This window comes from Xiphias gladius, chromosome 23 (genome assembly GCF_016859285.1).
Source record: "Xiphias gladius isolate SHS-SW01 ecotype Sanya breed wild chromosome 23, ASM1685928v1, whole genome shotgun sequence".
NCBI classification, from domain to species: Eukaryota; Metazoa; Chordata; class Actinopteri; order Istiophoriformes; family Xiphiidae; genus Xiphias; species Xiphias gladius.
The window spans coordinates 8,423,275-8,448,226 of NC_053422.1; the positions used below are offsets into that span (position 1 = coordinate 8,423,275).

Below are 24,952 nucleotides of genomic sequence, written 5' to 3' on the forward strand. Positions count from 1 at the left end.
GGACTGGGAGCCTCGCAGTCACTCTTCCCGACAGCCACGTTCACTGCTCTCCTCTCCCCTTCTCCTCACCTCCAGCCCTCCTCTCCACCCATCTGCAGCAACCCTTCATTCATCTGGAACCCTGAGCAAAACCAGTGAGTAGTTTCTGCACCACACCATCATCTTGTTGCTACACAACAGTACAGAGATACTTACATTTAGAAGACTGCATCACTCTACACAAATTGATGGGTGTGACAGTTGAATTACAGAATGCTACCAAGCTTTTGTGTAACTTTGGAACTTTATGCAATCATAGCCTATGTAAATGACAAGAGATTCAAAAAGAGTAAACCAACATGTGACAAGGAAGTGTGGATATAATGGAGTTTATATGGATGTCATGTATTATATTTTGGAAGAATTAGTGTGGCAGTAAAATGCAAACATTTGCAGACAAATTATAAACACGCCCAAATCTACTTTTGTATTACTATGTCATTTGCAATAGCACCCATTGTCATTTTATGGAAAGATCAAGAAAAAGAAGAAAATGAAGATATAAAGTCTGCACTATTACAAACTGCATCACACAGAATTGTATATATCAAACGGTCTAATTCATAATGTAATGCATTTAGATAGAATTTCACTCAATGTACATGCTGTTCATGCATATATCTCTTAGAAAAAAAAGATGTGCTCCACATAAAGAAAATGCATGAACCTTAGGGGAACATTTAACACCAGGACTATTTATTCATCAGGGACACATATTAGCGTCATAATCATACTGCTAAGTGAGGGACTGGCTGAGAAGACCTGCACCACTGAAGAGTTATTGACAGAGTTCCAGTAGCAAGATTAGTGCCAGGTTACTGCTCACTCTCTGGAGAAATAAAATACAGGATAGTGAGGATGATATGATGAGGTATCCAAAGTTAGGAAATTCAGCTGGCATAGCTTTATTCTGCCAAATAGTATCTTTGAGGCAGGAATGTAGAGCTCACCAGGCTGCAACAACAATGCGTCACTATTTATATTTTAATTAATGCCAGATCTCCTTCTGGCATTAATAAACTTTGGAAAGGATTTAAATGAAAAAGTGTTTCCTCTGACTTGCATGCCCCAATTGTCAAACTCAACAGGCATGCTGCAGTCAGACACTTTGCCCTTTTCTCTAATTCTCCTTGTAAGTCTTGCCATGTACCAGATACTGACAGGAAAAAGGCAACTCAAAGTAGAGACGTCAAAATAAATGAGAAAAATGATAACTATCTTTAAATCAGACTAGTGCAAAGCTTTTAAATGCACAGGAACAGAGAAATTGATTGTGTATAAAAAAGTGTGAAGAAAACCTCTTTCAGACCTCTTTTGGCATAGCAACATCAGAGCAAAGAGCATGAAAAAGTATGTAGTGCTTTATGTGTTGATTACACCTGTACACATTTGGAGCTGGATGAATCTGCTTGAAAAAAAAAAAAAACGTTATTACTGACCTTTCGCCTTTCTTTGTGTTCCTTCTAATATTTCTTCCCCAAGCCCCTCATCCTCCCCAAAATTAGCCCTCATTATCATGGACACCACCAGGAACATCCTCTCCATCTCCGAGGCGCTCTACCATCTGATTGTCATGATGCTGACACTTGGCCAAGGCGTTCATTCAATGCCTGTTCCTACTGATGTCCCCATGTGCACAGCATCAGAAACTGCCCAGTACAGACTAACGTTTACTGGCAAGTGGACCCCGGCAGCTTTCCCTAAACAGTATCCTGTCTACCGTCCCCCTGCACAGTGGTCAAACCTTATTGGTAAGTGCAGAGTGGGAGTGCTTTTCATGCATATAATTATTATTATCAGAAGCAGATGTGAAGTATTCTGATTGGTTGAGTAGCAGAAAGCTAATGTAGAGATGTTTCTTCTACTGGCCATTGCTCAGTACTTGAAACTGATTACTAAAGGCAGAGGAAGCCATTAAAGAAAAATAACCCGTATGGTCAGTATATAACAAGCAAATGGAAAAAATTCTCCTATGTGATAAAAGCAGACAGCAACACCTATCTAAGATCCTCTCCTTCCCCCTTTTTGCACTTAGGGGTGACCCACAGCTCTGACTTCCACATGTGGCAGCGTAATGAGTTTGCCAGCAATGGAGTGAGGGAGTTTTCAGAGAAAGGCGAGGCCTGGACGCTCATGAAGGAAATCGAGGCGGCGGGCGAACGCATCCAGAGTGTTTATGGGGTCCTCTCCGCTCCAGCTGTTGTGGGAGGAACAGGCCAGATGAACACTGAGTTTGAGGTCTTCGCCAGGCACTCATACGTAAGTCACTCAACACTTGGATTCCTTCAGTTTTGGTCGGGGCATTAGGTATATCAGAGTTCTTTTGCTGATGGATCAATATACATAACATAGTGTAATGCTTTTTTTTTTTTTTAGCCAATTTAAGGAAGTCAGAGGACTTATTTAAATTGTTGGCAATCCTTCCATGCTTAGTATAGTTAAGCACTGTATAATAGTAATGACATTTTGGGTGCACTCATCTCAGTTTTCCCTTCCAAATAAGTTTTCTACAACTGGGGTTAAACTAGATCTATTTTGCCCATGTGAACTGTGTCGTGAGCTTATTTCCATTGAGAATGTTGTGTTGCCATGTTACAGCAATATAACTTTGAGTACAACGTTATTATTACCAATAGTAATGACAGCCAAAACTATTAAAAATAATTTTAGCTAAGTAATAACTTGTCATAATACTGCTACTTGATGTTATAAAAAAAAAGAGTAATATTATGAAAAAAGAGCACATTATGCTTTTTTTTAACCAGGTTGATTTGAAAATTGTTAACTCCAGACTGTTTTTTCCATATGCTGCACCCTACGGAAAGCTTCCGAAACATAGCAAGCCTAATTTATGTCTCTACATATGTAAAACTCTGTGGGCGTTGCTTGTTTAACTTCCTGCTGATGAGTCCCTGGGTAGGTCATAAAGTTGGGACACATCTGACCAAACACTATGTTAGGCTTGGACAAGGGACAAGAGAGAGTTTGGAGAAAGAGAGGGAATGCAGGTTTGGTTTAGAGGGGGAGAAAATGGAAATAGTCCAGTTGGAGACTGAAGATGTTCACCAGCACAAAACAAACTATACTTTGAAATAACAGCACGTGTAAGGAGACTGGTGAATTATTGGACTACGAATAACCAAGATGATCTGTGCTTCTAATTAAATGCATTACAGCAGAGTAAAATACATAGTCATATGATATAGACATCATATATGGTTGATTTAAAGGGTAAATCCACAAAGTTTACACATCATATGTGAAAAAAAGTTGTACAAAGCCTTCTGCGGCTTGAGAAGGATATGCGCAAAGTGTGACAGATCTGAAGTGATGTCACTAGAGTCCTCATTGGTTGAATCTGAGGACAAGTTTGAAAATTAAATAAAATCTGGGGTTGGGTAGTTAAAAAGAAGTGAGTTTACTCTGTAGCCCACTCCTTGTCTTTGCTTGAGGCTAGCAGCTCAAGGCTGCATTAGCGGCTACTAACATAATACCCCATATTTTTGACCAAACTTTCGGCTGAGTAGCAATGTAGGTAATGTAGATGACAAGTTTTGACAAGCCAGAGGAATGCTAGGAATAAAAAAGACTGAATCTCTTTTTAGTTGTCCATCATGAGTCCAACAATTATTTTTTATAGGACAGCAATGCTAAATATGAGGAGTGCTTTAATTTCAAATGAAGGATGGAAGGATGTGAGGAGGTTTTATAGCCAAAATAAGAATAATAACGTCCTAATTTTACTCTAACTTCCAAAGGAATCTATTTCTAGCAGTTTCTTGTCAAAGTTAAATGAATGGATATATTAAGTGTATAGATTGTTAATAAATATGAATCTGCAATGAAATAAGCACATTAAAGCTCTCATTTCCATTTGTAACTTACTGAAAATAATTGGAAAATGACTTAAACTCAGAATTCAATTACCCATTTCTTCCTCTGTGGCTTTAACCCACGGACCTGACAAACAAATCATATATGGCGACGTAAAAATAGTGACCTTTTACCATTCTCTTTCCCACCCATGTTTTTCTCCTCTTCTCTCTCCTTATCTCCATATCTCACCCTCACCCACCTTGCTCCTCTTTCTTCTTTTTCTCTATCTATGCTCCATCTTCCACCCCATTCTTTACTTCCTCCATCTGCAGCTGTCGTTTATCGTGCGTATCGTTCCAAGCCCAGACTGGTTTGTGGGTATGGACAGTGTTGACCTGTGTGACGGCGACCACTGGAAAGACAACGTGTTGCTGGAGCTTTTCCCATATGATGCAGGAACTGACAGCGGGTTCACCTTCTCCTCTCCAAACTTTGAAACCATCCCGCAGGACAAAATCACACAGGTGGGTCAACCTAACACTGCATCAATCCAAATCCAAAAATCCCAAAACCGTGTAACCACTGAAATAAGCTTAAAGTTGCTTGTTACAACTGATGTTGGCAGAGAAGTGCACATTGATTTCCCCCACATTTTATGCTGACTACAGAGGTAGGGATTTTTATATGCTTTACTACTTTTGATGATTATTACGTTGCAAAAATAGTTAAAACACCAACTACACACAGTTTCTACCTTTATAGATTCTTATATTATAGGAAAATCACCCAAATGATGAAATTTTGAACATCTGCTTCCAGCTGCTTATAGTCACTGACAATGCGACAGTCAATTTAAAGACAAAAGATGAAACAATGATTAACACACTTAAAGGCTTTTCTGATCTTGTTTCTGCCGCCACTGTTTCTATTTTAATATTCACCATTAGTACACTCTGTGTGAAGTGGATGTAACAAATGAAGTTATCATCTAAAAATTAATAACATTAGCACTGCAGTACACTACTCATAGATCAAAAGACACTTAGATCATAAGTGATTAACTGCTTAACTGCTATATCTATTGTGCTATAATTGCCCCTTATGATCTACACTGATACATCTCCATTTATCATCAACTGATATTCATCGTCCATTTTCCCCTTCTACAGATCACCTCCTCCTTCCCCAGCCACCCTGCCAACTCCTTTTACTACCCCCGCCTGAAGCACCTCCCACCCATTGCCAAGGTAATACTGACCAAGATTAAGAAGACCAATCAGATCATCAGCCTGCCTGTGGAGCCCACCCAGTCCAACCAACTGCCAACAGGAAACGAGATTGAGGACAAGCTCATAAGTAAGTCTCAAGAACACAAAATCGGAATTTCTGGCTTCATATGTGATTGATTAATGTTTGAAAAAAGTCAAAGCCCTTTCTTTTTCGAATTGGAGCAGCACTGCCTAAAATATAATAGTATATTGATATAAGGGACCTTCATGATAACAGCGATCATTTTTTTAAAAGTGACTGATCCCAAACCGTAAAAAACAACATTATATGATACATTATAATGGATACACTGTACGTGTTAAGGCAATTAGAGTGAGTCCTATTTTTAAAATATACCACTGTGTCAAAACTAAAATTTTTCCCACATAGATCTTAAGTATTAAGGTAGCCTGTGAAGTTTTTGACCATTTGCCTTTACTGTTCACGGGCACGAGGATGTGCACATGTAAGGACACAGCCGATGCAATACATGTTACTGGTTTCATGCTATTCCACTCATCAACAGTTGAGGAAAATAACATGCAAACAAATATAGTAACGTGGCAAAGAAAAGGAAACATGGATGTAAACAATGCACCATTTCAAACATTCAGAAAATTGGCTTTGCAAATGTCTTATGCCAAAAAGAAATTAATCAAAAGGGTACGTCCATCTTCAGGGTTACATGCAATGTGTTTTGGTGAGAAAATAACTTCTTTGTCCACTAGTAAACGCCGCAGGACACCTTTAAATCGAAGACCATTTATAAGATAGAAAATAGGAAATCAAATACAAGCACGTATGCATAGCCAGCAAAATATGCCAAAATATAGATTAGCAATATCAACAGTTAAACAATATACTTGTGATATTTCACCATTCCTACCGTAAACTGCCATTCCCCATTCTATTTGCACTGATTGAATAATACTAATACACATTTAAACGAAAACAAAGTATATGCTTTATGTTGTGCCAAACTCAGATCTGAGGGTTTAACACGATACTAGAAACTTGTGTCTTTTGCTGACTCAGACGAAAGCATTTGCAAACCATTACAGGCCACACACAAACTCAATTACTCCCGACCAGAAACCAGAGAAGAGTCTAATTGCAAGGATGAATGGGAAGACAGCTTGGAAAAATAAAGATGAAGTCAAACAACCTGTCTGTGTGACTGATGTTGTATGTGACAGGAAGGGAAAAAATAACCCCTCAAAAACACAATTCACCACAGAAAGTTTAACAGATGACTTGACCAGGAAAAAGTTTCTTTAGGGGGAAAAAAGGAACAGCTAGCGTGTCAACCTGGCAGTGGAGCTGACTGTGCAGTAATCTGAGTCAGTGTTCAGAGTGCATGTAAAGGTTTGACTCAGCATCACAGACTAAATGTCCGTTCCCCTGACTACCTATCAACAAACAACAGAGAAGGGCCATGAAGCTGTTGGGGTTTCCCACCCTTTTCCCAATGCTCCGATCTGTCCCTCCAACTGTCTATCCTTCCCTCCCTCCATTAATCACTCCATCTCTTTTATGCCTTCTACCAGGGCTTGTACAACCATTTTCATTACAGAGTAGCAATCACCTGCTCCGGATTTTATCTGTCAAATACGGCATTGACATAAAATAAGATAAATCAGCATTGCTTCTTACAGCATCTTGTCAAGTTACCCTTCCCTCTGTCCTTAATGGACACACAACTTTGAGAGAGATGTTAAAATCAGCCTCAACTTGACGTCCATGTTGCATCCATCCCTCAATCTGCCCATCAATCCACGTAGCTTCCGTACCGCCTCCCATCCTTCTCCTTTCCACTCTATAACCCACAACTAAGTCTGTGATACATATTAGCTGTACGCATGCCCACAACAAGGTCAGCTGAGGTAGCCCGGCGAGTTCACGATGTTGGTGAAAGGGAGAGTGAGAGCAAGAAAAAAACAAGATATAACATAAGATTTCAATGATTATAAGTTAGCTGAAAAATGAATGAGAAAGGCAGCTCCCTTTCCCTGCATTGCAGTTTAGCAAATGCTCAATAAATGAAGGTTTCAAAAATATCAAAATCACAATTAAACATACAGTGGGAGAAATAAGTATTCAACATTACAACTTTTTTTTATTATTAAATGCAGCAGACATTGGTATTAATCAAGAAATTCACAGATAAAGAAATCAGAACATTACAATCCATAAATAAAGTAATGTTTAATAAAGTGGAATGACACAGGAAAAAAGTATTGAACATACTAACTGAAATTTATTTAGCACTTGATGGAAAAATGCAATGATGGCTGCAATGAAGCTGAAATACACCACATGTGGCTCCACTCAGAAATCCTGCGAGATAAGGTAACCATTTCTGGGTTACTTTGAGAAAGAATTTGCCTCTAGCAACATAAGGTAGCTAATACGGTGCTTAGAGGAACATTCTGGAGTTGCGCAATCCATTGGTGCCCAGTGACGTTATGTAGCACAACAATCTCGTTGCAAATGTCTTCGAAGAGCTATTTGCCTCTACACATCATCAGATTTTTATTAAATTTTATTTATGGATGGTAACATTATGATTTCTATATCTGTGTGTAATTCTGGAGTTAATACCAATGTCTGGTCGAAATTCCATGTGAATTGACGCATTCGAGCTGTGTAATAAAAAAAAAAAAAAAAAAATGTTGACATGTTGAATACTTATTTCCGCCACTGTAACTCCAGCAGCACAGCCACTGCCAAGAATCTTTAACGAGAAGCTATGGGTTCATAAAGAGCTGCACACGCAGCAAGCCACCATTTACTGGAAGTCCTTTCCATTATTGTATTCACTTTTTAAAAGAGAAATAAGAGTTGAAGAGCAGTGATTTTCCTGATTCCCTAACTAATGACAAACTAAACCTACATGTTAATGAAACTGTAATGCCCCCCTATGCAGAAACTCCTCTGGACTGCGAAGTGTCAGTGTGGTCTCCCTGGGGCTTGTGCAAAGGCAAGTGTGGAGACTCGGGCGTGCAGCACCGCACACGCTACATCCTCATGCATCCGGCCAACAATGGAGCAGCCTGCCCCCTGCTGGAGGAAGACAGGAAGTGCTTCCCAGACAACTGCTTATGACTAGGCCAGGAAAGGAGGGAGAAGAAAGAGAGTAAGGAGAGGAGAGAGAAGAAAGACAGGAAAGCCAGGAAAGGGAGGAAGGGACGAAGACAGAGAAACAACAGTAAAAGGTCTGCAGTTTATTTGCATGAGGCATAAATATGACAAAGCTGACTCCCTTCTTCCCCCCATTGCCATGCCCTCTTTCTGTGGAAATGATGTTTATACTGATTGCTTGTCTAACTGTTAAACTGGGAGAGTTAGACTGCAAAAAAGTTTCATTCTCAAGTCATATTGACAGATCTGAGCACTAGAGAGGTGTAGTTTGGCAAAATAGCTATTAGACACCAATTCTGCCATTAACTAAAAACACATTTTTGTATTATAATTGGATTTGGTTTGACATTTCTGAAGATCACAGACATTTGTTTGCCCACAGTGGATTGTAACTCCCGGCAGCGTTAATCTAACACACTTGGAAATAAATCCATACAAACGACACTTAAGATCTAAAATCCCCATATCCAAGAAATACTTAACAGAAAATCCAAATAATATCAGTTGCAGCACAAGGGAAAACATGATGCCTCAGTAGTTCCATTAGCTCAAGTAGTACTAGCAGAAATGTGAGTCAGACACAGAAATTAATGCACAGGCCTCTAAATAATGCCACATTAAAAACATAATGTGTACAGAGACATTGTTTGGTTATTTTCCTGAAGACAAAGAATATATTTATTGACAGGATTTTAACCTGTAGTGTACAGTATATCAAATCTGATATTAATAATTTGTATTCTTTTTTGTTATTGAGATATTAGTTCAACACAGAAAATAAGTTTTTGGTAAAAAAAAATACAAAAAATGTACAAAAAAAAGTCTGTTTTCTGTTTGGTCAATAAAGTGTAAATATATCTTAAGACATTGTTATTGATGTGTTTTTCTTTAAAAAGGAGACGGCCCTTTTTGAGGAAAGGGAATATATTTTGAGTATATTTGCAGGTTTACTGTTGAACTTTACATGATTCCTATAATCACAACTTTGATCTTCAAGTGAGAAAAATTGATTTCCATGATATTGACTAAAATCCTTCTTTAGTGCCTCTGCTCAGTGCAGTGTATGACTTTCAAATCTGAACCACACATTTGGGCCTACTCACATTTGGGCTTCCAAGGTAATATTACAAACACTGGGGCTGCAGGATCAAATTGAGCGCAGAGAGAAATACTTTTAACCGGACGACCTGTGCTCAGGCCCCAGTGTTGGCTGGAACTTGCCCTAATGAAGTGTTGGTCATAAAACAGATAAAGGTGCTCACCAACTATTTAAAACAGTTCACCAAGTCCTGAAATCTTATAGAGCTCACTTCATGTTGTAAAGTCCAGTGCAACACATCCGACTATGAAGCTGGAGTCGCATTTAATGGACAGAACAGACACCAGTTACATGTAAAGTGACCTCTTTTTCATATGTAAAACAGATCAAATCACTTATGACACCCCCACCCCCACCCCCTTTACCACCAAGCAACACAGAAACCATACTGTAGCTGACAGATTGAATAGCAATAATAACTAAACATCTGGTGCACGAGGGACCTCCTTCCGTTTTGAATCACAAGGGAGAGGAAAATTACTGAAATAGAAAATCAGGAGAAGGAGAGAAGCGGATCCAGTTTTTGGCTTTCCTTAACAACAGTTTTATCAGCTTAGGCTGAGAGCTGTAAGAGTTAAGTATATGCCCAGTACAGTATATGATGATGAATATATCACAGAATTACATTCTCAAAAGTGTTTTACTGTTATATCATAGCATGTTCAGGATGAACAAAAACTGATATAGTCCTTGTCCCGCAAGGAAGGTCAGGAGCTTCAGTTATTGTTCACATCAAACGCCAGAATGGGGAAATAATGTGATCTCAGTGACTTTGACCGTGGTATGATTGTTGGTGCCAGACCTGCTGGTCTGAGTATTTCTGAAACTGCTGCTCTCCCAGGAGTTTCAAGCACAACAGTTTCTAGAGTTTACTCAGAGTGCTAAAAACAAAAAACATACAGTGAGCGTCAATTCTGCAGACGGAAATACCTTGTTGATGAGAGATGTCAGAGGAGAATGGCCAGACTGGTTGCAGCTGACAGAAAGGCTACGATAACTCAGATAACCACTCTTTACAGCTGTTGTGAGTAGAAAAGCATCTCAGGATGAACAACGTGTCAAACGTTAAGGCGGATGGGCTACAACAACAGAGGGTTCAACTCCTGTAAAACCAAGAACAGAAATGTGAGGCTGCAGTGTGCACAGGCTCGCCAAAACTGGACAGTTGAAGACTGGAAAAATGTAGCCTTGTCTGATGAATCTGGATTTCTGCTGAGGCACGCAGATGGTAGGGTCAGAATTTGGCGTCAACAGCATGAATTCATGAAGCCAATCTGCCTTGTATCAACAGTCCAGACTTGTGAGGGAGGTCTAATGGTGGTGAATGTTTCCTTGGCTCACTTTGGGCCCCATAATACCAATCAATAATGGTTTAAATGCCACAGCCTATGTGCATCCCTTTATGGCCACAATTTACCATCTTCTAATGGCTACTTCCAGCAGGATAATGCACCATGTCACAAAGCAAAAGTCGTCTCAAACTGGTTTCATGTACGTGACAATGAGTTCAGTGAACTTCAGTGACCTCCCCAGTCACCAGATCTGAATCCAGTGGAAAACCTCTAAGATGTGGTAGAACAGGAGATTTGCAGCATGAATGTGCAGTATAGGTGGACGATACTTTAATCTGATCCTTTTTGATCCGATACCAAGTAATACAGAGCCAGAATCGCCCATATCGATACTGTTATCAATACTCTTTATTATTAAAAGCGGCTTATGTACTTTCATGTAAGGGAGAGCAGTGTGCCATGATTTTTGAAGTATATGCATCATCAATTGGCCAAATCTTAATACATATACAAATATATATTGTGTTTTCAATTCATTTAAATAATCAATTTAAATATCACATTTTAGTAGGCTAAATATATAATTGGCATGGTTGAATATAGTCTATATCTAATCAGTCTGCTAAAGTAACAGCTAATGGTGACCAATTACAGTTTGTAAATGCAACATAAACCAATACTGAAGATTTGTCTGAAAAATTAATTTCACTAATATACCTGGATATTCCTTGCCTCTCTGAAAAGACTCAGCCTGTATCGGGGTCTGTCTGAAGCATTTTCCTCCTCCTCCCTTCGTTTCTGTTCCACATCAGAGTTCTCTTTCTCATTATCTTTTTAAGTGTTTAAACAAACTGGCGGTGTCGCCACGGTAGCGAACGGCCTTCTTACATACACCGTAGTTCGCAATGTTTTCATTTACAGCTGTAAAATAGCTCCACACGATGCTCCTCTTTCGTTCAGCCATCACTGCATTCGGCACAGGTAGTTGGGGTGCGCGCACACGTGCGTGTGCACATGACACGACGACGACAGTGGAGAAGCAAAGACCGCATGCATTTATTGTGTTCATGGCAACAGAACATTGTTTGCACAGACAGTTTTACTCTTTGATGAAATGGATGCAACACAGAAGAGAGAAAATGAAATTGGTATCGATGCTATTGATACTAGAATTGATCTTCAACAACGAGACGCAGTATCTGTAGTATCAATGTTGTGGGATCTGCCCACCCCTAATGTGCAGCTGACAAATCTGTAAAAAATTATGTGATGTAGTCATGTCAACATGGACCAGAAATGAATGTTTCCGACATCTTGTGGAATACATGCCACAAAGTACTCAGGCTGTTTTGAGAACAAAGTAAGACCCTACCCAGTATAAGTATAGTGTTCCTGATGAAGTGCTCGGACAATGTATGTTGTACAGTTTTCACAACAGCAGAGAAGAAAATACTATATGAACTGATTGAATATGGTATTGGTAGTGCCAAATGGCAGTGAATTACAAATTATTAATGGTAGTATTCATTAGAATATATGTTTGGAATAAATTTGAGCCTTAGACTGAGGTTTGCAGAAACTACATAAATCCATGGTAGTTTAAAATTGAGTCTGGTGTTTTGATGGCAGGTATAGTTACATCTTGATTTAGCATTCGCACTTTCTGTAAAACTACTGAAGTGTGGGAGGAGAGGGATATCTGACTCTTTGCTTACTTTTGGGATGACTACTTTTGCAGACGCTAAATATGAGGAGGGTTTATGCTGTGTGTGGGTGTGTTGGGGTTTACTTTATAAGTGACCTCATCTAAGGTAAGCATATGGCAACTATTGTACGTAATGGTTTGGATTACATTTTCCACTCAATTTCCAAAGAGATTTGGACTCTCTTTTGTGCTGTAGTGACAGACTCTGTGACACTGCTAATCCTTACTTTATAAGAGGTTAAAAGGTTAACACCATATTTTAAAAGGACTAAGAAAATCTAAAATGAATAAGAAATACGTCAGAAGGGCACATGAGAAGTGCATTTGTCTAATTTGTCAAGATTAAGCGATCATCAATGAATCATCAGATGTTTTACAGTGTACTCATATATGTTCTCATTCTAGTGTATCCCAAAGGGACAGTCAAAGCAGACAAACATTTGGATTTTTTTTCTTGTTCTTCTTGCGTCTTGCTGACAGCTAGTTATTTATCCCTTCGGGCATAGTTCAGCATCTGACACTTTTGATGTAGTTTTGTAAACGCAGAGCAAACACTTGGCCCAGTGGTGGAAACAAGACCCAAAGGTCTTACATTATTATACTAATTGGTAGATATATTCTGTGTAGTGGCAAAACATTACATTTCACAGAAAGTTGTTGGAAAAGTCACAATGCTATTCCCATTTCATGTGTTTGTGAGCACACAGGAGTCACTTGTTCTGTATCTGGTGTTTTTGGTTAGTCCCTGTAAATCACTAGTATTTGATACCTCGCTATTGGCTCCCAGGTTAACCAATCATGACACAACCAGAATGTCTCGTCACACAAAGCAGCACCTGTGATTTTCTCACACTCAAACTGTCTCCTTTATAGCCCTCCACTTTAAATATCTGCTATAGGACATGGGTGTTGGGCTATAGTCGATGAAAAATACATCAATTTTGTCTTAGTATTGCAGATCTACAAAAAAAAAAAAAAAAAAAGAACGGAACTACGGTTAATTTGCTCACTCTCATGTGTATTGTAATCTAATAGCTCATTGTTAACTGAAAATGGGTTTTCGAGGCATTGGCTTTCTGCTCCAGTGTTACCTGATGGTTGCAGCAGCCATGTATTTTGATCTTGGAGAGCAGGAGGAAAAATGCATCATTGAGGAGATTCCTGAAGACATGCTGGTGACCGGTGAGTCCTGGAGGGCGAATATTCGTCCTGAGTGTTGTTTACAATCTCAACAGTAGTAATGAATGTGGAATTAGATTTTGAAGTGTATTGTGAATTGCCATGTGATTGCCGAATCACACAGTAATGATATATACACAAACTGCCCATTAAGTAGTGTCTTCTTGAAAACTGATTTATTCTGTGCTTCAACAATAACAAATAGCTATGGAAAGGTAATGAAATGCAATTTGTCATACAAAGAGAGACAGAGAGAAATGAGTGTTTGTGTGCTTAGGTAACATGTCAAGGAATGTACAGTATGCAATAAATACTATATTATGTATTGAAAATTGTATTAAAATGTTAATGTAATGTATTGGCCTTGACTACAACTGTGTGTGTTTGTGCACATGTATGTGCATGCAGTCATGTGTGAGTGTCTCTTACCTTCAGGCCATTTCTTGTTGGAGCCTTGGGATTTGAAGACGTTCACCCACTCCCCTCACTTTGGTGTCACTGTGACAGTCAGAGACCCAAACCATGAGGTACTGCACCCACAAGAGTGGTTTATCACCAAGCCAGGGTCACACAAACATGTGTCTGATGGTACAATAAAACATGTGCTGGCTGGTTTCCTCATTCAAACCAAACCTTGATAAGGACAAAATGCACATTGAACAGTGTTCATTATGACTAGCACTGCATGGTTTTATTGATTAGAACTTAAAAGACTTACAGCATTAGCCTTTATCTGTTATTGTGTTAAGATATGACTCTCTCACACCTCCAGTTAAGCCTTTTACCAAGTGATGTGGTCCCAAAATGAAAAAAAAAAAACATCTTTCATTTCAAAATCTACTTTTTTTGCAGTGACAAAAAAACGAATGGACAAGAATGAGAATCTGACGTATTTTATTCCTGTTTCCTTTTAATATAATAAGACCTTACTTCGTCTTCCTCGGCACTTGACCAAAAACCAAAAAGGAACCAAAAAAGAACCAAAAAAAAAAAAAAAAAATCTGCATTTTCTTGACTCACATCTGAAAAAATTTTGTCTTCAGAGTGTCTTTCCTTCTTTTTAGGTTCTGATGACCAAACGCTATGGTAAATTTGGTAAATTCACCTTCACAGCTCACGCCTCTGGTCAGCACTACCTTTGCTTCCAAACCAACTCCACAAGGTTTTCTGTCTTTGCTGGAGAAAGGCTGGTGAGACCTGTGGACACACACACAAATCATTTTAAAAAGAGACAGAGAGAATGCAGCAACACATGGAATACTGCAATAATACAACATTATATCACGTACTGAGTCATTTCTATGAATCGGGCGCAGATGGACAAATAAGATCCTGCCTTCCCCCTTTACACCTTACTGTGTCCCTAGTTTAAACACATTGATAACAACATACATTTTTGCCATGATAAATCTAAAGCTGTATAAATTAGTCGATAATCAGCAATAATATTTAGCAACTGTTTTAATAATAAATTAACTATGTAATTTTTAAAGCAAAAATGCCATATATTCTCTAGTTCCAGCTTTTCAGTCTGAAGATTTGCTGCTCGTCTTATGGTGGCGATTCCCAACCTGAGGGTCGGGGCCCCTCCTATGATTGAAAGGATAAATCCAAGGGGTTCATGAGATGTATAATGGGATAGGTCAAGAGGAACAAACGTTCTGCTTTACAAACGTGAATTCTTTCTGTATCTACAATCTTTGCTTTTTTGTGAAAAACTGGGATAGTGTAACCAAAGAGGTAAAACTATCCCAGTCTCAAAAATGGGTCTCAAAGATGTATTCAAATGACGACAATATGACAAGTTTAGAGGTGAAATTTCTAACTTATTGACTTTTGACACTTGAGATGAGGGGTCACAGGAAAATTGTCACAGGAATTTTTTTTTTTAGTATTTTCTTACATTGTATAGTCCGAATGATTAATCAAGAAAATAATAGATTAATCTATAACGAAAAGAACCATTAGTTGCAGATCTAGATGAATCATGCATTTTAAAAAAAATAATCTCTCACTTCCCCCCACTGCGCTGTACAGAAGCTACATTTGGATGTTCAGATGGGAGAGCACACTATTGACCCCTATACTGACAAGACTAAAGACAACATGGAGAGACTGGAGAAAAGCCTCAGACACCTCACTGATAACATGATGTACATCACCATGCAGCAGGAGTACCAGAGGGTAAATGAGAAGTATTTTTACTGAGTGTTATCATTCACCCTGAAGTTAAATAAATAATAATGCATGGCAACTCTTCTAACGTCATAGAATGCAAGAGTTTGGGGGGGGGGGGGGTGTTTTTCAGAAAATTTAACATTTTAAAAGTGACCTTTCATCAACAGCACGATTTCATGTCTCTTTCCCCCATCTTTTTCATTGTCTACCTTCGTTCAGGAGAAAGAGGACACGTTTCGTCAGATCAGCGAGACCACCAACAGTAAAGTGTTGTGGTGGGCCATGGTGCAGACCGCTATTCTGCTGTCAGTTGGTTTTTGGCAGATGAAACGACTCAAAGACTTCTTCATTGCCAAGAAGCTGGTCTGATGGCGACCTCTGAACTGTCAACACTGTACCTGTTGCTCACCTTATTGCTTGTCTACTACTATTACACCTGTACCTGCAACAAGGACGCTTTATGCCCAGAAACACTACTAAATTAAAAACTCTCCACTTGCCGAACTGATGGTTGTATAGATATAGAAAATAATAGTGAAAACTGTATGTAAAAAATAAAAGTGCAAGGAAGGAAGAGCTGGACAACATCCATTTACACTGCTATGAAAAGGATGTTTGTGCTTCAAAAACTCATAAATTTCTTTCTCATTCTATGTGTTAATTTCTGTTTACCTTTAAAGGCTTAGCACACAGCACCCCATTTAACTTGAGTTCGGTGTAATATTAGTTTGGGTTGATACCAACACACACTTGTTAAATGATAAAAATAATGTTATAATCATGGTTATTCTGCCCCTTTGTGAGCAAATGTACTGTACTTATACAACGTTGACAGGACTGAATACACAGAAGAGAATGCTAAAGCAATGTTACTAAAGTTTGAACACCAATTGTTCTATGATTACTAATTTTTCAGCGTACGAGCTTTAAGTATAGCCTACCTCAATATTTCAACGTCTTAAGGAGTCTTGTAGCCGCAGCCATGTAGTGTAAACTGTTAGCTAACAGCATACTAAAACCTGACGCAATTACGTGCTAGGAGGTAAACTTTGCAAAAGGAAATATATTATTGTTGAGCTGCGACCTACTTTTTTCATTTGCCATTAATTAAAGGAGAAGTGGTAAGCTTGTAATTAGGTGATCTGGGTCAAATAAAAAGAGTCGTTTTTGAACAGCTAATGGGACAAACCTCAGAACTTTGCCTCTGCGGATCCGTTATTTAACGTTGACGGTAGCTAAGTTAGCATTTAGCTTCACCTGCAGCGGGACATCCTTAGCCAGGTAACGTAATAAATCTATTTCACACTGTAAGAAAAGGGTTAGTCGGGCTTTGAAGTTTGCCTAAGCTTAAAAGAGAGACGGTAGAGATTTTAAAGCACTCGGACGTGACCGTTGGAAACACCACACAGCTTAACTGGTTTAGAGCTAAATTAACAAGCTCACGCAGAGACAATGAGAATTGAACGGGCTTTACAATCAGTGAACCTATCACCCCGCTGGCCCTGTCGTCCGCAGGTCTACAGATGTCTTACTGGATCTGCTGCAACGCGTGCTTCCTCCCCCCCAGTGCTGCCCGAAAATTGGCCGTGACGACCTGTGGCCATGTCCTCTGCAGCGTCTGCTACCAGAGAGGTAAGTCCTTTAACGGGCCCCCAACTCTGCACTTCAGTCGTACCGTGCCCTGCTGCCCCGGGCAGGTGAAAGCCCGATTAGACAGGGACCTCTGTTGGACTTCAGGTGATACTGCAGAGTGGATTACTCAGATTTGCATCAAAGCTGTACTCCAGGCAGCAGCTTTTAACTGAACCTCTCCATGCCAAAGACCTCTCAAAAGACCCCTATTTATTAAACGTCCTTTGGCGGAGGGAGCCAAATTTGAGAGAGCACTTGCTGTCCTACTGGGTTTGCTATTGTTCTCGGCCATTTTTATATAGGAGAGGGGAGAGTGAAATCTCCGATCCTGTCATGCTCTGTCACTGAGTGCTTCTTATTATATCTTCAAATGAAATGAGAGAAATTACACCATGAAGCATTGACTATGGGACCTCTTGAAGTACTCATGGAGGTCCCCTTGATCCCACTTTGGGAACCACTGATCATATTCGTACGCCAAAGGTCTGTTCCTGATGGGTCTAATTTCAATCAGACTCTGGCCGCCAGGGTTAGGTCAAGTTAGATCACTTTAATTAATATTGTGTCTCAGGAGGAAACACTTTGAAAATCCGCCTTGTTCTGTTTATGAACTTGACTCAGGCTCTGTATGTCTGCTATTCAGCATGACCCTGCAAAGACTATGGATTTTAGTCATCGCTTTGTGATTTTGGTTATATATATAATTGCAACTCTTCTTTCAGGCAAACCTGGCACATGTTTAATATGCAACGCTAAATGCCAAGTATCACCACTCTCTGACAAAGTAAGCATCTGTCTTCTCATTTAATGGCATCATTGTGTGGTTATGGGGCCGTCTGCTTGGGATAACGTCACACTTTATAACTTTATAAACAGACTGATATCATTTCTCAGTCCTACTGTCATTACAGTCATGTGAAATGTCTTTGTTTCAGAGCAGCTCAGAGGTGAAGGCCTTGTTTTCTGACATCAACGTTGTGGCAACCAAGCACTTGACGGAAGTCAGCAAAGTTCGGTCCTTTTCTTGCTTTACATCATAAAATAGTCTTAATAACTGTTCTCATATCTGCATCAACCTCTAAACAGCATCATTGTTCAGCAATATGTCTGTCTCAGTCAGTTCAAGATGGTTTGCTCAAAAAGCTGTTTTGTAGAGTTATATATATGCAGTATGAGTATTTTTATATTATTTATTATTGCAGACTTCACATAACACTGTTTACTCCCTTCTCTCAGGTTATAATGTTCCAGGCAAGACATCAAAAGAGACTGTTGACTCACTACCAGCAAAGGGTGAGAGACGTTTATCTTGCTACAGCGGATGTTTGTTGGGGTGTATGTGTGTGTCCTCGAGGGTTTGCTTTTCTTGATTTGTTGGGTAATGGACTATATTTTTGATCAGTGCTATTCCTGCTGTGCTAGTGCATCACTGACCCTTTTTTATCGATTACAGAATGAGAAACTAGAGGAGGTACTGGTCAAGATGAAGCAAGAAATGCAGCAGATGACAAAGTAAGATAAACCATAAGTTAATAATGCATTGTCATACAGATTTCTAAACTGCAGGTTATGAAAAGTTGGATGCCTTTCTTGATTATTATTATTATTTTTTTTTTTCCTTTAAAGGAAGCTGAATGAACAGAACGCCTACATCTCAAAGCTAGAAAACTCTCTTCGGCATCAGAGGTACAGCAAAGAGTAGATACTTACTAAAGATAATCATAGTGGATATTCACACAGATCCTGATGTTCTGATAGTGGGATTTTAGAAAGATGAGTAACACATATTAAAAAACCCATCCGTCATCTTTACTGAGTATACATCACCTTTTTTTTTCATTGCTGACCAAGATTTAAGGCCTTTAAAAAAAAATGACTGTTCAAAAAATCTGTAGGGCAAACAGTTTGTTTACTTATAAATTTTGTCTGCAGCTGGTGAACAGCCACTATGCAAGGGTAATCAAACAGTCTGTAATTATTCCTTTTAGTTTCCCACTCTCCAGATTATTTTTTAGCACCCTTTATTCACACACTATTTGCGCATAAAATATCAGATGTTGTACCGCATTCTCATTTATCAGTGATTATAATATTTGTGAAGTAAAAGAGTAAAGAAAAAGATTGAATGAGGATCTATGGAGGCAGTAAAACCTGGAATGATTTGGAATTAAATGCCTGGCATGAGACTTGTTGGATTTGGCTGCACCTTAGCGTATAAAGTTTACAACGAGCTGGCTGTTATGCCTCACCTCTGGCTAGGTGTCATTCCTGGCACATGCACTCCTCGCCTGTTGCAGCCAGAACTGAATGAGTTTAAAGGGACAGTGGAGTTTTTTAAGACGGCCCGTTAAGTTATCATGAATTAATACTTTTTTGGTATCCAAGCACAAGTTCTGGGTCAAAAAAGGGCGACCCTCATTGATAAATACTGAAAGATTAATTTCAACAAATTTTATAAAGAACTCTCAATCATTCACCTATCACATGTCAGTCCTGCTGCTAGGTCCCGTGTGTGTAGAATACAACTAAAGTTAGACATTCTGCAAAGAAAACCCTGATCCAAATATGCCATGGACTGATTTGCCCGGCTGTAGGGCACCTTGAAGGGAGAAGAGTCCTCACCCATTCTCTCATTCTAGGATTCGAACCAGCAACTATGTCTGAAGCAGCTATGACCACTGTGTGTTTTGTTGGAAATGATCAACCTTCTATGTTGCTGTTCTCACTCAGTGTCAAAGCTTCATCAGTGTCTCAGATGAGCCACAGTTCCATGGCTGCACATGGACATAAACCGGGTAAATAATCTCATAATTTAATGACTCTCTTGCATTTGTGCTTGTATTGGTCTGTATGGCAGACAACCCAAACTGCTATAGCATCTAATTAATCTGAAACACCCTGAACTGCTATTCACATTCTCATAAACATTTTAATGTTATAATAATGTCATATAATGTTATGATACACATAATGTTACTATTGTACATTGTATATGTTAATGTACTATACACAAATACACATTTCTTAAATGTTGCTAATATTCACTGTACCATCATTGTTGTCATCACTGTTGAGGCCAATGATGGTAAAATAATGAATATTAATATTTTTACTATTAGACTGTATACATTGTACACTACTTATGCAGAGCTTTAATCAGGACCACTTAACCAAGTCAGAGACAAATTCAAGTCTGACCAGATTAACCGAGTCAAGACAGAGACCAAAGACACAAAACACTCACTTTTAAATGTTCCTCATACTGTTGTGTTACTGTTGTTTATAGTAAGTCACTGTGATACTAAAGTTATTCATCATGGTCATTTGGGTTTACAAAAGTTTAAAATGTGATTCTAAGAGGAAATATGATCATTTTGTTAAAACATTGCACTACTTTCTAAAAACTGTGATAGCTGACCAAAGACTGTAAGAGGTGAGACTTGTGACCGAGAAAGAAAAAGTCCAAGATGACAGTGTCTTGAGAGCAGACCACCGACTGTGACCAGACTCATGTACTACAGCCCTGATTTAAAATGTAAAAGATCACTTTAAGTAGTAGATATGTACCATAATCCCGAAATTGTATACATCAGGATTCAACCCTGGCTCACTTAGGCCACTGAACAATCATCCAACTGGCCCAAGTCAATGTTTCACCTTTGAACATTTATACATCTATTTTATAACTACTAAGGTCCCTTCATTAATAATAGTATACACTAGATGTTGATATGTTACTGTTTTTTGTTGACTCTTAGTCTTGCAGATCCCATATAACTCCCCCATGTCCCTCTCTCGACACTCCTCAGCCACTAATGTGTGAGTATTGTCCCTCTCTAATTTTTCACTCTACCGCTCATATCATCAACCCTCCTTTTCTCTGTTCCGCTCTCTTCACCTTGTTTAATGCTCTGGTGTTTTTTTTTATTCTGCCCTTATTTTCCTCTCACCTTTCCACAGACCTCTTAGGAGAGAGAAACTGTAGGAGGTATTTCACAGTGCAAACAAACTATAACCCGGGTTCAGCCCCAGTGTCTTATGTTAGCTTTAGCTTGCCGTTTAGCTTTGCCCTGCCCTTTGGCTATCTACACACATGCACCTGAATAAGCTAAGCTTTGCTTGTGTTTAGTCAGGAATCCCTGTTGGGTTTCCTAGACGCCGTTGACACAGGACTGATTGGCTGCCTGAATTTAATAGTGCAAATGTTGTTTTATCCTATGAGACGTTAGATTTTTCTACTGAGCAAAAGCAGTATAGACAACAGATAGTGGATATTAACCCCATTTGCAGTATTACCACAATGCCTGCAGGGTGAATTAATTTTTGATTCCAAATGGTCGCTGAACTGGCAATTTATTTACTGATAGATGTAATGCAAAGCTATTTTGGAACATGGCCGAAGGGATTGCTTTTCAACATACTTACTTTTTGTGACTGTATTGTATTAGAAATTTGGTCTCAGTAAAGCTAATAATTACTTGTTACACTAAAGGTTTCACAAAATAAATGAGTTTCATTTTGAAAAGCCAAGCAATGCCACTTGGAACGAAACAATAAATGTTGCTATTACATAGATCTTTGGCTTGTTATAAGAAGGTTTGGGCACCATTGCAGTTCTCAGCCAAATTAACCCAACCTGACTAACGAGGTGTGCTCTCCTGTCTGGCAGCAATGAAAACATGGAGGTGGATGAAAGGAGTCTGTTCAGGAAAGTAAGTTCCCCTTATTTCTCCTACAGTAAATGCCCATATCTTCTATTTGTATTATACAGTATACTTTAATATACAGTATAAGATCTCTTAAGATCATACTGCATCCTGCCATTTAATGTATGGCTATGCTACATGGAAAATAAAACAATTGACAGAACAAGCAAATAAAAAGTGGTGATTTGTGCTGTTTCTCATTGCGTGTCTCTATCTTTCAGCCTAACACTGTGCCTAGACTGTCGTTAATCAGTCCTCCACATGATGGACGAATGGGTATGTGCTTTGACTGTACTTTTTAGTGTTAACTATAATAAGAGCTGCAGTCTGTGTCTCATATTAGTCATAACCTTGTATCTGCTTTGGCAATTTATCTGTGTCAAAACTCTGGGAAGACTGTCTGCTTCTTTACATCAATGCAAACAGCAGTATACCAGTACATTCAGGGTGAGTGGTTTGACTTCAGTCCTTGCTAACTGTGCATACAAGCATGGTACTAATGGCGCTTTGGAAAATCACACGTTATGCAATGTCTCTCTGCTAAATGTATTAGCCTAGAGTCGGGGCTTATGGACACCACAGCTGACCACCCACAGTGATTAAACCAATGCAGATGTTGTCAGTTGTTAGGCTTAGGATTATACACGCTGAGTTCCTCCTCTTTGATTATGTCATTTAGTCTCTTCAGGGATTTGACCTCAGTTGTGGTGGATAAATTAGGTGACAGCCCTGAAATGCAGTTAGTATTGTGTAAATTGTCATTATATCTGGAGGAGTGTTTGGTTAAGTAAATATTATATGGAAGAAAACCATAATATTTAACCAGCATCAGGATGATTGGGCTATTTAAATGCTTGGTAGACAATTTGATTTATTGCTATTACTAGATAAGGATGTGCCGTTTATTATTCTGCTTTCCATCGCAGATGGTTGTGCACATGCCATAGGTGCTTTTACCTGCTGGGCAGCAACCTGTAAGTTTGTGTGAAGTGAAAATTATGAGCTGCTTATTACTCTAGAAGATGACTCGCCCATTTATCTTGTCTTCTTGGAAGCTTTTCAAAAGGGAACTTGCAGCAAGCTCATGTGATGGAAGAAGAGCCACATGAGCCTATAATGACCCAAAAATATGTCATGTATTTTAAAATCATTATAAGCCATTATGTCTGTAAGAGCTATGTTACGGATTAACCATGGATTTAACTGTTGTCATATTTAGGCACCATCCCTCACAGATCATCCATTCAGAGCACATTGGTCAACCATTGTGCTCGCTCAGCAACAGTCAGGTGATTCATTTAACTCATTATGAGCACCATAAAAATGTTTGTATCTGTTCATGTAATATGTCTCACAAGTCTGGGTATTCCAGGAAATGCATCTATATATTTGTCATAAATTATAGCAAAGTTTTTCAGCAGTCCATTCAAGTCCTTTAATGCATACGTTTTGCTTTTCATAGCTTAGTTTAACAAAATATTTTAAGCAAAAGTTTGACGACATCCTGATATACAGTATCTTATACCTCTTTGCCATAAAGCTCCCATGTTGTCCAAATACATGGGTGTGTGTGTGTGTGTGTGTGTGTTTGTGTGTGTGTGTATGTGTGTGTGTGTGTGTGTGTGTGTGTGTGTGTGTGTGTGTGTGTGTGTGTGTGTGTGTGTGTTTGTGTGTGTGTGTGTGTATACGGACACATATAACGTCTCAGTTTTAAATGATCCGTCAGTTCAAGTAAAAGGAGTCTCATTAGGAGCTGTTACCCAATAACAAATCCTCTTTCAAGAATTTTTTAAAATACACCTTCACTGTAAGTGAATTCTCCTCTCCTCTTTCAGTCGTTTTCAGGGAGCACCGTTGACCCCAGATATTTCATACAGCCAGACTGCTGGATGGAAGTCTCCCATCTTCAAACCTCCCTCTTTCTTCAGACGTTCCATGTCCTCCCTGGTCTGCCCTCCTCCTTAACAAACACACACAGATAAACAGTCATGAAGCCTCTAGAGGAAATACACCTGCCCACTGACACGCACATAGAGGTATTTATGACTCTCAAAACCTAAAATGAGTCACCAGCCTATTTGTCTGTTGTTTTTGTGGACCCTGGATTTGCAGTATAAATCAAACTTATTAGGCTTGAACTTGTGCCATGATGTAACTGTATACTGATGACTAAACTCAAATTCGGTGTTGTTTAATTGCCATTCTTCCAGTCTCGCAGTCCATTAAACTGGTAAAATAATGACATAAGCCTTTTTGTTGTTGCATGAAACAGTCTTTAAATTGTTTCAGTGTTATCATTCTCTTTCTGGTTCAGGTTTACCTGCCATCGTACAGCAAATATCCTGATGAATTCTGGTACACTAATACACTTCTGTGCCGGTGACTAGTATGTAGTCAAAGGTCAGGTTATTCAGTTGAGTTTGCGTTGTTTATCCGTATTGTTTTGAGAGTGGATTACTTTCAGAAATCCAGCAGAGAGACCTACAGGCCACAACCCATGAAGTCTTATTATTATGATCATGAAAAAATAGGTCCATTTACTGGATTCTACAAAACTAGTCTTCAAGGTGGAGAGATGCACGTGCTTTGCTAACATTAAGAAAGCCTCTAGGCAGTGATACACTTAACTACCCTAAACCAAAAGTTTCCGCACTCTTGGCCTGCTGCATGTAACCTCAGTAACATGACCTGTGATTTCACCCTCAAATCTTGTTACAAAACAGCTGCAAGTGAAGGCAAAGAAAACTGTAGCCATATAGAAACATGATATCACCTGAAATCATCATAACAGGGAAAAGCTGAGACGGTGAAGCGGTTGGCGAGGCCGGCCTGATGTGTTCAGACAGGTCGACTCTCCCTTTGTCGACCTGCGTTTTTGCCTCTATTGTTCAAGGTT

The 24,952-nt window shown here is 39.1% G+C and overlaps 3 protein-coding genes and 1 long non-coding RNA gene across 10 annotated transcripts; 3 read left to right on the forward strand and 1 right to left on the reverse strand.

Annotated features, from left to right (window-relative positions):
- spon2b (spondin 2b, extracellular matrix protein) lies at positions 1-9,036 on the forward strand. Its single transcript, XM_040119863.1, has 6 exons — positions 1-134; positions 1,522-1,790; positions 2,075-2,298; positions 4,188-4,379; positions 5,025-5,211; positions 8,051-9,036. Exons 2-6 carry the CDS (start codon positions 1,556-1,558, stop codon positions 8,227-8,229), a joined length of 1,017 nt encoding a protein of 338 aa, XP_039975797.1. The 5' UTR covers positions 1-134; positions 1,522-1,555; the 3' UTR covers positions 8,230-9,036.
- LOC120785283 lies at positions 8,119-17,468 on the reverse strand. Of its 5 annotated transcripts, none has more exons than XR_005706589.1 (6): positions 17,251-17,468; positions 14,646-14,737; positions 13,970-14,038; positions 13,453-13,550; positions 10,295-10,467; positions 8,119-8,229 (listed from the first exon to the last, which is right to left on the reverse strand). It is a non-coding gene; the product is annotated as an uncharacterized LOC120785283 (long non-coding RNA). The 5 variants fall into 5 exon arrangements; XR_005706585.1 differs by having other exon boundaries at positions 14,561-14,737; XR_005706586.1 differs by lacking the exon at positions 8,119-8,229 and adding an exon at positions 9,736-9,844 and having other exon boundaries at positions 14,561-14,737.
- Positions 13,414-16,087, forward strand: si:ch211-255i20.3 (transmembrane emp24 domain-containing protein 11). Its single transcript, XM_040119867.1, has 5 exons — positions 13,414-13,543; positions 13,976-14,067; positions 14,605-14,730; positions 15,578-15,724; positions 15,938-16,087. The coding sequence occupies exons 1-5, from the start codon at positions 13,414-13,416 to the stop codon at positions 16,085-16,087; spliced, it is 645 nt and encodes a 214-aa protein (XP_039975801.1).
- LOC120785280 (probable E3 SUMO-protein ligase RNF212) lies at positions 16,538-24,272 on the forward strand. 3 transcript variants are annotated; one of them, XM_040119865.1, is made up of 13 exons: positions 16,538-16,760; positions 17,234-17,350; positions 18,073-18,134; positions 18,286-18,360; positions 18,587-18,643; positions 18,804-18,862; positions 18,977-19,036; positions 20,081-20,145; positions 21,109-21,169; positions 22,020-22,062; positions 22,278-22,332; positions 23,276-23,345; positions 23,892-24,272. In XM_040119865.1, exons 2-13 carry the CDS (start codon positions 17,242-17,244, stop codon positions 24,019-24,021), a joined length of 846 nt encoding a protein of 281 aa, XP_039975799.1. In that variant the 5' UTR covers positions 16,538-16,760; positions 17,234-17,241; the 3' UTR covers positions 24,022-24,272. The 3 variants fall into 3 exon arrangements, with proteins under 3 accessions (XP_039975799.1, XP_039975800.1, XP_039975798.1); XM_040119866.1 differs by lacking the exon at positions 16,538-16,760 and adding an exon at positions 16,766-16,839; XM_040119864.1 differs by lacking the exon at positions 16,538-16,760 and adding an exon at positions 16,892-16,999.
- Positions 24,273-24,952: the final 680 nt, after the last annotated feature.

Excerpts from the sequence above, each read along its gene's own strand:
- LOC120785280 (XM_040119865.1), top strand. The coding sequence starts at position 17,242 with ATGTCTTACTGGATCTGCTGCAACGCGTGCTTCCTCCCCCCCAGTGCT. Across the intron at positions 18,361-18,586 it reads ACTTGACGGAAGTCAGCAAA|GTTATAATGTTCCAGGCAAG; the intron begins GTTCGGTCCTTT and ends CCCTTCTCTCAG. Across the intron at positions 18,644-18,803 it reads TGACTCACTACCAGCAAAGG|AATGAGAAACTAGAGGAGGT; the intron begins GTGAGAGACGTT and ends TATCGATTACAG.
- si:ch211-255i20.3 (XM_040119867.1), top strand. The coding sequence starts at position 13,414 with ATGGGTTTTCGAGGCATTGGCTTTCTGCTCCAGTGTTACCTGATGGTT. Across the intron at positions 13,544-13,975 it reads TGAAGACATGCTGGTGACCG|GCCATTTCTTGTTGGAGCCT; the intron begins GTGAGTCCTGGA and ends TCTTACCTTCAG. Across the intron at positions 15,725-15,937 it reads TGCAGCAGGAGTACCAGAGG|GAGAAAGAGGACACGTTTCG; the intron begins GTAAATGAGAAG and ends ACCTTCGTTCAG.
- spon2b (XM_040119863.1), top strand. The coding sequence starts at position 1,556 with ATGGACACCACCAGGAACATCCTCTCCATCTCCGAGGCGCTCTACCAT. Across the intron at positions 1,791-2,074 it reads ACAGTGGTCAAACCTTATTG|GGGTGACCCACAGCTCTGAC; the intron begins GTAAGTGCAGAG and ends TTTTGCACTTAG. Across the intron at positions 2,299-4,187 it reads TCTTCGCCAGGCACTCATAC|CTGTCGTTTATCGTGCGTAT; the intron begins GTAAGTCACTCA and ends CTCCATCTGCAG.